Genomic DNA, 11,905 nt, shown 5'->3' on the forward strand with positions numbered 1-11,905 from the left:
TGAAAGAAGGGCACAAATCTCTCTAAATTATTTGAAATATCCCATTGCTGCCTGGTAAATGTCTTTCATGTGATAACCATGGTAGCTGAGAAACAGGGAGAAGTAACCACAGGGAAGGCAGACTGAAGGTGTTTCAGCCAGCTTTTGTGAACTAGCAGCAAAGTGAGCAAAGTGCTAGCTTTTCTCTCTGCCTCTTGCATAACCGTGACTAGGCACATTACTTTTCATGATCAGCCACCTATTGATAATTTAAATTAAAATTTAGATTAAATGTCTGGTTTTGGTTTTGTTTGCTTGTTTAAATTAAAGCAGATTTTTATTAGACCAAGAAATGAAAAGCAAACAAACAATAAAAGAAACAAGACAAGCTCTCTGTTCAGCTAACCCTTCTTCAAGTCTGAAACAAAAGCAGCAAATTTCAAACCAACTGCACATTGGCAAATCAGTTGTTCTGAGTTTAACTTTATTATTATTACTATTATTCAGTGGTAGAGTAGGCTTCTGCCAGCTTGTGAAGTGATGGGAGAGTACTGGGGAGGTTAAAAACAAGGTGCTGTTCTTTACCAGTGGGGAAAGAAGGGAAAACAAGGACACAGTCAAGCTGCGGTGAGCAGGCAATGACAGTCCCAGCAAACTTAGGCAGCAGCCCAGTCTGGTATGTTTGTGCTCTGTGTTGACCTGGGAGGGGACTCCCCTATGAGCTTTGTCAGACTTAACAATCTGAGCAGTAGGTGGGTTCAGGCTCACTATTTTCTATATTGTTATAAACCCCATCACTGTGTGACTAAAATACTAGAAGAAAATACAGTCATGCCTCGGTTATGTACAGAAACATGAAACTGTCTTGGCACATGAGCTCATGCAGTCAGATTATAGCCAGGTAATTTATAGCAGCAGTATATAAACCAGCATCATGAGAGGTCAGATATGTCACTGGGCAAACAACTGAACCACCTTGAGCCCCAGCCCTGAAATCTGAGCAAAGAGCAGTGCAGCCTCTCTGGTTGCCTTTGCCAGACTAGTGCTCCCTGGAGAGCTGTGCTCCTGTGAGGTGGCCTGTCCTCATACCGGGACAGGGAAGGTGGTGGGAGCTGTGTGAAAGCAGGCTCTCACAGAAGCCAGCGCAGCTGCCTGGCAAAGGGCCTGTTCCTGAAAAAGGAATTAAGTACTTAAGTAGGACTTAGGTAGGCCTTAGTTGACTAAGTGAAAAACCGTTTTGCAGAAAATCCCTGCCCGGCTTCTGTTATGTACTGGAAGTGCTCGATGTGTGCAGGTGTCTCCATTTCTGATGTTCTTTTTGCTGGGTGCCCAACAGGTCTGTGTTTGGGCATGCCACAAAGCACTATATAAGACACCAAATGGATTTGTTTATGAAGCAAGAAGAGACAGAAATGAGGCATTCCTTGGTTCATCTTCAACCTTCTCCCAGCATACCCCTTTCTCTGCTTCTCCACCTCTCTCCTGCATAGCAAGGCTCCCTGAACTGTGTGGCTGCTGCCACTTGTGTTCCCAAATCTGTCCATCGAAGGAGGTGGAGGTGACACTCTTCTCCATGTCTGAGGTGATTTGTTCCAACATTTCCATCCTTGCAGGGGAGTTCGCTCATAAGGAACCATGGAGATGGGGTGGGAAGATTCTGGACTTCCTAATCAGGATGCATCACTGTATGGATTAGGATTTATAAGGCCAGAAAGCAAGAAGGCATTGACATTACTCAGTGGACAAGCTGTTAGGGTGCTCAGCTGGTCACAGAGAGTATGAGCTGCAGAATTGCATATGGGTTTACACTCTGGTTTCCTGAAGGAAGAGATACCAAAATTGTCTTAACATGGATGCAGAAATGTCTCAACAGGTGTTTTCTTGGCTTTGACTTTGGAAATGGCTATTCCATTTTGACTGACACATTAAGTAAAAAAAAAAAAAGAATTTAAAAATGTGTTTGCTTGTGACCAGTCATGAGGAAAACCTCAGCACAAAGGGCTGAAGCTTTGCAAAATTTGAAACCATTGAATACAGAGTCATATAATGGAGAGGTCCAGAATAGGTGCTGTGAACCTATGTAAGATACTTGCAGAATATAAAACTGTGTGCAGTCTTGTGTGATACAACTATGCTGCTGCCACAGCTGCATGCTTCTCTGACTGTGGTGTAAGCACAACTAGCTCAGATTTTTTGATTCACAGAGAGTGGAAATGGAATACTAAGCAAAATGAGAGAAAACAGGGTAATGAGAGATACCTTCATGGAAATGGGAAATACCTCAGGGAGAAAGAAGGACGGAATATAGCCACTGAAAGCCCACAGAGGTATCCTAGAAGGGAAGAGTGAAGAAATAGTGGCAGTGACTGCAAAACAGGACAACTGTAGGCATTAAGCTCTCAGAAAGTCTGCTCCTGGCCTTAGTATTGACTGCAAACATTGATTGTGAAAGGACATCACTCCTGTCCTCCCTTAGCTCAGTTCCTTTTCTTGGATGTTGATGAGATGTTTGCCTGCACCAGAGACCTATGGTGAGGGGTCACTAATGTTCCTACAGCAGACTGAAGATGTAAATGAAAGTGGAAGTACAGGGTATGAACTTGATAAGCATAATGCAGCAATAATGACCCTTTCAGCCTTGCAGTGTAGTTCTGACACCCAGCTCCCCAGAAACAGAAAGAACAGGCTCTTGAGGTTCTGTTTTGACTTACCCATGTAGAAAGAGCCAGGTATGGTTTGTGCAGGAAGAAAAGGAAAGGGTTAGTGGGTGGGAAAAGCATCACAGAAGAGGCAGGTTTTAAAAGCTTAACCATGGTAATGAAGTGTTTGAAACTGAAAAGAGTTTGAAACAATGTTATGCCAGCAAGGGAGACATTCAAAAGTATTGAATGTTGCACTACTAAAGAAAAGCCATTCGTAAAAATAAAAGAGCAGAACAGGTCTCTGGGAAACCTTTATCTGTTTTCCATCAGTATTGTATAAACCATACCACCAAACACAAAAAGGAGAGTTTCAGAAACTGATCAGTTTACTTACTTCTTTTTGAAAGAAGACTTCAGTGTATGTGGGGATTCCTTATGAAGGCTCCGCACAGCCAAGTCCCCTGTGCATCCACAGAGCCCAGGACAGAGGCTGGAGGGCAGGTTTTTGGAAGGACAGAATGCTCACTTGCAGTGTGTTAGCTCTTCAGGTGCTGGCAGTATGTGCTTTTTCTCCACTTGGAGGCCTGTTGCAGAGACCTGTGAAATCACTGAGAGCTTCTCCATTCTCAATAAGCTTTGGGTCATCTTTTGCCTTCTCTCTGCCTGTTTGGTTGTTTTCCTATTTGCTTTCATCAGTGTAGTTTCCAAGGCTCATCTACATAAATCAACAGTTACTGTGAAGCCTAAAGTCCTGCCCTTGGAAAGAACAAGAGCCCTGTAGAAATCTCCCTCAAAAACAATGCGCTATGTGACTTCTCCAGCTTTAATTCATCTTCTATGGACAGATGTCAGGCGCACAGCCTAGGAGAGACAAAGATGGATTTGGATTTTCACTTTCTTCATGCTGCTCTGTAAATGGTTGTTGCACTGGCCCTGCCATGAGGGTTGAAAAACACATGGTGCTATTTCTCCAACCACACCGCTCACCCCCATCTTGGGCACAGTCAGTTCTGCAGCCCCCGGACACTACCCTGTCTGCAGATTTGGCTGTGTTATTGCTTTTACCTGCTCCTGGGTGCCCGAGCCTGGGGACAGTCACCATTCACAGGGCTGCCCTGCACTGATGGGTGGCTCTACAGAGGGGTAGGGAGCTAAAAGCATGGCTTTGGGAGCTGATTTTGACTTGAGGGAGTGTGTTTACAGGTCTCTTAACTCACTCCTTTTGTAAAAGAAAATAAAAATGTGTTAATTTAGTTTTTAAAGGTGGTATCTTTCGCAACATGGCTGAATGCCAGCCTGCCTATCACCAGTCTCAATGCTGATGAGTCCTAATGCTGAAGGACTCTTTAATGAAGGCCAAGGTAGCAGCTTGATGGCAGCATGCTGCAGCTGGTGCCAGAGGTGAAGCATCCTTTTGCAAACACTGCTTCCTTCCCTCTACCTCTGCTCTCTCCTTTTGTATTCCGTAACTTCACTACAGAGGATTCTGCTGGTTGACAATTGCATGGCATAACCTGGTACATAGCCCAGAAGGAGGAGGGTGTTCATGCTAGGCAGAGCATTGAGAATTCAGGAGGCACTTTTTATAACCTACTGAACCACATCAGACCTAGGAACGATCTAAAGATTATGTGGTTCTTTCCAATGTTTTCTTTACTCACTCCTAAAAAAAAAAGTCAAGCCTGCTAATGGTTTATGCTGGTTGAAAAAACAGTTCAAGTTTTGCCCCTGTATCAGAGTGGCGGTGAAGCATGTATGAGGGTTTGCTCAAGTGGCAAAGCATATCTGATTTGAAAAAAAGCAAACCACTGAGGCCATTCAAAAAAGTCATGCTCCTGTACACTTTTGATCAGTTGTGTCTGCCAAAAGAGATCTTGCACAAGCAAATCTGGCTTCATACAACAGGAACATTTTTGTGTGCATGCAAGCTGGCTTTGACTTCTTGATAATGTGCTCTTTGGAAGCAGTGCTAATGTGCTTGTTATATCCTTGGCTGCTGGAATTACCTCAATATCAAGGTATTCATGGTTGGTGGTTTGGTATGTAGCTCTATGTTTTATTGACTTTGTCTGTACTAAACTTCCTTACCAGTGTGTGCTCTGATGGGGAGTCTCCTCTGGCTGTTCCAAAGGGCTGGTGAGGAAAGGAGGCAATTCACAGGACATTGGAGTGCTAGGCAAATCAGAGACAATTTCAGTTTCTTCTCTCTTGAAGTATCTGTTTCCTTAACTGTAATTCAGTTCACTTTCATTTGCAGCTGCAGTTTGAATACATGTTTTTTTTTTACAGTAATAAAAAATACCTTACCAGTGTAAATAATTTAGCTAATGGACAGTAGATGTTATTTTAACTTAAAAATGTATACTACTGTCATTGTTCAGGCTTGTTTTATTACATTGCTTACTGTAGAAGACATGATTTTTCATTTAGAGGCAAAGAAACCAAGCATTCAAAAATCTTTCAGCGGAGGTGCTGGGGATGGTTGTTCAGGCACAGAATACCTGAGCTGCCTATATAAGGTATATGACAGGAAATAGTAGGTGTTATCACATGGGTTTATAACATACAGACACCCACGAATCATTTATTGTGGACTATTGTACTGGTCACTTAACTCGGGAAGCAGTGGGGAAGTGGAGGGGAGAAGCCTCCTCTGAAGCCTGGTTTTGTTCCACTGTTGGTTTCATCAGAGTTTCTTCCACCAGATGACTGCTCCTGACTTCTGTCAGTGATAATTAAGGGGAGCAGAGACAGTGTTGCTCTGAGTTGGTGTGATCGATCCTCTCTTCCCCTATCAGTGTGGCAGAGAAAAAGGAAATGTTTCTGCGGGGAAAGGAAACCAAGATCAGTTTCGCTGGAGAGGAAAAGAGCACTGGAGGAACTCAGGATCACACAGGAAAATGTGATGTAAGGGAAAAAAAATAGGAAGCAAATCAACAGAAAAAATACCCCACCATCAAAAAAAGCACCAGAAACTGGCTGGGATCCATTTCAGGAAATCACTGTAAAGCTGAGTAACTTTGTCACATACAGAAATACAAATCGAGGGAGGACACAAAAGATGACAGAGGAGCTCTGATGCAGCCTCTTTCATCTGTGGTGGACTGCGAAACTAACAACTCTGCCATGCTGACCCCACATGTGGAGATTAGCTTTACACATGGGGACAGCAGAGAGGCACAGTGAGAAATGGCTTTGGTTGTGAGTTGAAACACAGTCTGGAACATGCCAGACATGGCCTATGGCTGCAGCCAATCTTTACTTCTTGTGTTGAGCCTGAAATGGCAAATTTTGTAGCTGTCCTCTGTTGGCATAGCCCAGGAAAGACATTATTCCTTGCCACTACCTTTCTACCTCCTGTCTTGGTGGGAAACCTATTCTTTAGCATTTGGTATGTCCATGAACGTAGGTGTCCTTCACCAGCCCTGCACATGTGGTGGGATGCAGTGTCAGGATTTTCTCCATTCAGGGCTCCTGGACAGGGAACAACATATTTCAGGGCAGAGCAAAGGCAGGAGCAAGGACTCTTTGACAGGCCTTTGTGTGGGTCGAAACTGTGGTCCCAGCTGGTGCTGCAGATGAGCAGTGTGGTGTATGAGTACCAGCTCTGGCATCTGAAGAACATATCAGACCCACAGTGCATGTGGGTTAGAGAGGTTCCTCACACTGTGCCCAGTACATCCAAAACATGTCAGATTTATCATATATATGCTGACCACTTGTGCAGAAGCCAGTGTTTCTTGCACATGGTAGAGCCACAGTGAGTACGGTATGCCCAGGGTTCATGTGCCCTTCACCTTGGAATACCCCTGACCCTGACTGGATAACTCTGACCTTCACCAAGCCTGTGAGCCCTGTCTGTGCCACACCAGCTCAAGCCCACCAGCTGGAGCACCAAGAAGGGAAGGTGGAGCCTTGGCTGCCTCCATCCTCGTGGCCTCCAGAGTAGGAGGAGCTGGCAGCCCTGGGGAGCTGCTCCCAGGAGCAGGCGTCCAGGTAGGCTGAGCAGGGGTATGGGATCGGGACATGTCCCTGGCATGGAGAGCCCATCTACCTCCTGGCATAGCAATTTGTAGCAGTGATTTTTTTTCTGACAGCTTAATGTTTGTACCTGAAATGAATGGCTAAGGGAAAATGTGCTTGAGAGGAAGAGGTGTACTTATTTTGGGACAGATTTTTGCACACATTTTATATCCATGACTTATCCAGGGTGAGGCTCCATGTGCAGAATAGATCCTCTTCACAAAGTAGTGTGCATTTTCCTGAAAGGCTTCCCATTAGAGGTTGCATGTATTTACGGCACACTGACAGTAGCACTTCATTTTGAGTTTGCCTAAAGAGCAGTTGCATGTATGCTCCTTCCTACCCCTACCCCTCCCAACCCCCCCTCCCCCCAATTTCCTCCTGTTGTTCTTTTTTCAGATCACTTGAAGGTTTTTTCCTGTTTATTATCCGGACATGCTGTGCATTGTGTGTTGATTTGACTGTCACATAAGGAATCTCCTACTGGGGTCACTGATTCATTAATTTCTTAAATATATATATATATATATATATGTATATATATATATACGCCAATGGCTCCCAGACTATGGAAGAGAAATGCTGGTGATTTAAACAAAACTGGAATGAGGTACAGGTGTTACTGGGTGTTAAGTTTAATTACCCTTTCCCAGAAAACCTGCAACAGTGTGATGGGTATAGTCATAAAAAAATTTCTCCTTAATTGACATAACAGGAAAGGTACTTCATGAGCAATTATGCTGATGTCCTGGACTGGCACATGTGTGTACCACAAATATATCTTGTACTTCCTGCAAAATTCTTTTAAGTAGCTATAAGGAAGACATTCTCTTTTTTTTTTTGTTCTTTTTTTTGGTGGTTCACGAAAACGAATCACTTAAGGCTCTTTTTGCGGAAAACAATGGAACAAAACAATGCTTTTTGTGCAACCTGCCAAAGCACAAAGGATGCATGGGACATTTTTTTTCTTTGTTGTTTTTGTCAGCAGGAAGTTTTGATGTCGGAAACGACTATAACATGCACTGTCCTTGCTCTACGTAATCACTGTCTCGTCTCACAAGCCGGGTCTTGTTACTTGCCTCATCCAGCTGGCACAGGCACCGTTCTGCTTCACCCTGTGGGCTTTGTTCAGTCCTGAGTGTCCCCACACTTAATCTCCATGCGGACTGATGCACAGTAAACAAACTTCAGAAGTCGGGTGGTCCAATGATTGCTCGGTTCGCACAGGTCAGGGCCCACGGCTAGAATGCTGACTTTGTGAATTGCCTCCTTTTTTTTTTCCTTAGATGGCTTAAAACAGGACTGCTGTACAGTGCAAACGGCTTCTAAGAGTTTTCAGGTGTAAATATCCCTTTCCAAAACTCGACTTCGATGTGTTCAGGTCTGCTTTGTTTCCTCCTAGATTAGTTGTAGGTTTGTGACAAAGAGCCAGATCCGACTGAGTAAATCACTTGTGGAAGTTAATTGTTCACAGTGAAAGCTGGTCTGGCTCATTTTTCGTCCGTCGCAGGAAGAGACAGAGGTGGTGTGCTGGATCTGCGTTCTAAACCAAGCATTGACGTGACTTTAATTTTGATCAGATGTCTCTCTTCAGGGCATTAAAGAAAACCTGCTCACTAATCAAAAAGAGACTCTTCTCCAGAGAAACGTAAGAAAAAAAAAAAACTAATGCATTTTACAGAAATAAAGTACTAGTATAAAATTTCAGCTTGGTCAAATTTCTTTTGCAGGATATCATAAAAGAAACCTACTTCTCCATATTTGGCAGTCGCCAGAATCGAAGAATGTTTTGGGTTGTTTTATTTTTCCTGGAAAAAAGGAATATCGAATTATTTGTAATGTCAGATATTGTATGATGGTAACTTTATATACCAACTGTTTTTATTCACTGCTGCTGTGTTTAGATTATGTTTGTGCCTTCTTTCCACCAACATTTTCAAATGCTTTTCAGAATCAGTTACATGCTTTGATTTCATTAAGTAACAGTCTTCTTTTATTCTCCCCTTAGGACTGAAGCAGTGAGAATGGAACCCACAAAGATTAATATGTCTCGCCTGCCACTGGTTAATGGAGGCATCGACACTGTCATGCTCAAGGCACACAAACCCCGTGTGATGTCCAAAAGTGGTCACAGCAACGTGCGGATAGACAAAGTCGATGGCATTTACCTGCTCTACCTTCAAGACTTGTGGACTACAGTTATAGACATGAAATGGAGGTACAAACTCACCTTATTTGCTGCTACTTTTGTTATGACCTGGTTCCTCTTTGGAGTTATCTACTATGCCATTGCATTCCTTCATGGTGATTTAGAAATAAACAAGTTCAATCCAAAGCGCGAGCCATGTGTCAAGAATGTAGACTCTCTGACTGGGGCATTTCTCTTCTCCCTGGAGTCACAAACAACCATTGGCTATGGATTTCGTTTCATTACAGAGGAGTGTCCTCATGCCATTTTCTTACTTGTGGCCCAACTGGTCATCACCACTTTGATTGAAATCTTCATCACAGGCACCTTTCTGGCCAAAATTGCAAGACCTAAAAAACGGGCAGAGACTATTAAATTCAGCCACTGTGCCGTCATCACTAAACACAATGGAGAACTTTGCCTGGTGATTAGGGTAGCAAATATGAGGAAGAGTCTCCTGATACAGTGTCAGCTGTCTGGGAAGCTTCTTCAGACATATGAAACCAAAGAAGGGGAGCGGATCCTGCTGAATCAAGCCAGTGTCAAGTTCAACGTTGACTCCTCTTCAGAGAGTCCTTTTCTCATTTTGCCTTTAACCTTCTACCATATTTTGGATGAGAGCAGCCCTTTGAGAGATCTCACACCTCAGAATCTCAAGGACAAGGACTTTGAGCTTGTAGTGCTCCTGAACGCCACAGTGGAGTCCACCAGTGCTGTTTGCCAAAGCAGGACTTCCTACATCCCCGAGGAGATCCACTGGGGCTATGAGTTCGTGCCTGTGGTTTCTCTGTCTCCAAATGGAAAGTACGTTGCAGATTTCAGTCAATTCGAGAAGATTAGGAGAAGCACAGATTCCAATTATTATAGTATGGACTCTGAAAAACAAAAACTAGAGGAGAAATACAGGCAGGAGGATCAAAGAGAGAGAGAATTGAGAACGATGTTATTACAGCAGAGCAATGTTTGATTTCATGGACAAAATATTCTGATTAATCCTTTTTGCAAACTGAAAAAACATACTCTCTGTATGTCCACTATGAAACAGCAGTGAAATCCTTTTCAGCAAATAGCTTTGATGTATAGTAAACCTATCCCTTAGGCTGAGCTGTTAATCAAGTACTTTGTAATTAGGTAGGGTTCCTTTGTTCATGATCGTGACTTAGCAAAGTTGGATTCGTATAAAGTGTCTGTCTTATACAATCGCTAAAAGCAGACACACCACTTTCCATTTGGAAAGTGAAACTAGATGCACCGTGCTGATTCCTTCAAATATTTATTTGACATAGTTTTATTGTGAACATGTATTCACAGAAACAGCACGCAGTACTGCTAGAAAAAGATATGCTCCTTTAAAATATATATATTTAAAATGTGTATTCTCGTACCAGGTATTGCCTTCGTGGCAATTCCTGGCACTGACAGACAGTTTGGTTGGACATGGAAAGAGCCCACTGGGAGGTGATAAACTTCTGAAATCTTGAAGGAGGATGACAGGGTAGTCATACTGGGTGCTGAGGAGTGATCACTCATTTTTTAAACCTTGTCAATGCCTGATTTATGTGTAATAGCAAAAAGGGAAGATGAGGGCAAGATACATGAAATCACAACAGTAATCAACTAAAGTTAAAGCTGATTTGAGACACCTGGTTTTTATCCAATGTAAATAGTTTGTAATAGCAGTGTAACAATACATTTCTACAGATTGCTTGCTTTGCTATGGACAATATTTAATTTTGGTTAAAGGAAAACTGTATAATGTCTATAGACAATATTTACTTTTTCTGGCAACCATAAAGGACAAGCATTCTTTTTATCCATTTCATTTTTTGGTCTATTAAAATCCTTCGATTAATAAAGGAATTTAATTTGAACATCTCCTGATCTTTTTCTGGCACGGGAGAGGGTGTGGTACCTCAGAGATGCTGCAAAAGCCGAGTGCTTGGCATAGACAGTTGCATCCAGCACACAATCCAGGGACTCAGCAGGTCACAAAAGCAGTCAGATCGCAGGTAACAAACCAGGTAGCAGTGGTGGACATGTAGCATGCCTATCATACTTAAGTCAGCTTTTATAATGGGACTTAGAAATTATTTCTGACTCACATCACTTTGGCAACATTCTGAGTTCCAGAGATTGTGCACCTCAAGCTCTGGCAAGGAAAAGCTGTATTCAATATGAGTTTTGGGTCTGTGGGCCAGGTTTTGTGCTGAGAGCCACCAAGGCCTGCAGTGATGAAAGGACTTTTCGTATCATTACACTTACCGTTACTGTGCAGCCTAGCAGAATGCAGTCTGGCAGTCTGCCATACAATATTCTATACAGTAAATGAATCTAGCTTGATGCCCAAAGACGCATGCGCCAAGTTGAGCACAGGGATGCCAGTGGCACCAGGAATGAATGTTTAAGAAGAAGGAAGTAGATGCTGTAGGGAGTTGTGGTGATAATAGGGGCATGAGAGGCTAAAAGTCCTCATTTATGTAAATGGTTAGCTCTCCTGTGTCAGAAACAAGAAAGTTTTCTCAGACCGTCATAATTGTGAGCCCGTGTAGCATTTTTGGAAATAATTTCCAGGTGGTACTATGCTGTGTTTTCACACAGGTTTTCATTTGCAACAACATACAGAGAATGACAAAGTTTTAAATTACTGATTGTTAATTTTCAATTTTCCTTCAGTTTGTCTGATTGCTTGCTTCATTGCAAGGAAGCACATATGCTCCATCAGTTTTTGCAGTCACTTTGCAGATCTGAGGTTCCCATTGTTTTGGGATGCCAAGGTGTAAGTACACAGGTGTCTTAATCCTTCTTCTGCCATGCCTTAGGCTTCATGATTTTATAGTCAAACACACACTCTTTCAAACACACATTCTTTCTTATCTGGGTAAGTGCTTAGATCATTCCCAAAGTCATTGTCTCATCTGTATATTGATTGTAAAACACCTTCACCAAAAACAAGTGAGCTGGTTCTTCTCCAGAAATACATGATGAGGAACTGATCCCTTTCCTCCTATCCCCTTCCTATCCCTGGAAATAAAGAGATGCACGTCAATTTGTATTTCTCATGTGAGCACTTCAT

The 11,905-nt window shown here is 42.8% G+C and overlaps 1 protein-coding gene across 4 annotated transcripts in view; it reads left to right on the forward strand.

Moving 5' to 3' along the window:
- The window catches only part of KCNJ15 (potassium inwardly rectifying channel subfamily J member 15), a 36,820-nt gene extending 26,117 nt beyond the window's left edge, over nucleotides 1-10,703 (forward strand). For 2 of the 4 annotated variants that reach the window (XM_065067981.1, XM_065067977.1), the window contains one exon: nucleotides 8,653-10,703. In XM_065067981.1, coding sequence (XP_064924053.1) covers nucleotides 8,669-9,799 — 1,131 coding nt within the window. In that variant the 5' untranslated portion in view covers nucleotides 8,653-8,668 and the 3' untranslated portion in view covers nucleotides 9,800-10,703. Of the gene's footprint in view, nucleotides 1-7,702; nucleotides 7,872-8,025; nucleotides 8,293-8,652 lie in introns of those variants that run through there. The other 2 variants (XM_065067991.1, XM_005511357.4) reach the window with 2 other exon arrangements.
- The last annotated feature ends 1,202 nt before the right edge of the window (nucleotides 10,704-11,905 follow it).

This window comes from Columba livia, chromosome 1, assembly GCF_036013475.1.
Source record: "Columba livia isolate bColLiv1 breed racing homer chromosome 1, bColLiv1.pat.W.v2, whole genome shotgun sequence".
Lineage (NCBI taxonomy): Eukaryota > Metazoa > Chordata > Aves > Columbiformes > Columbidae > Columba > Columba livia.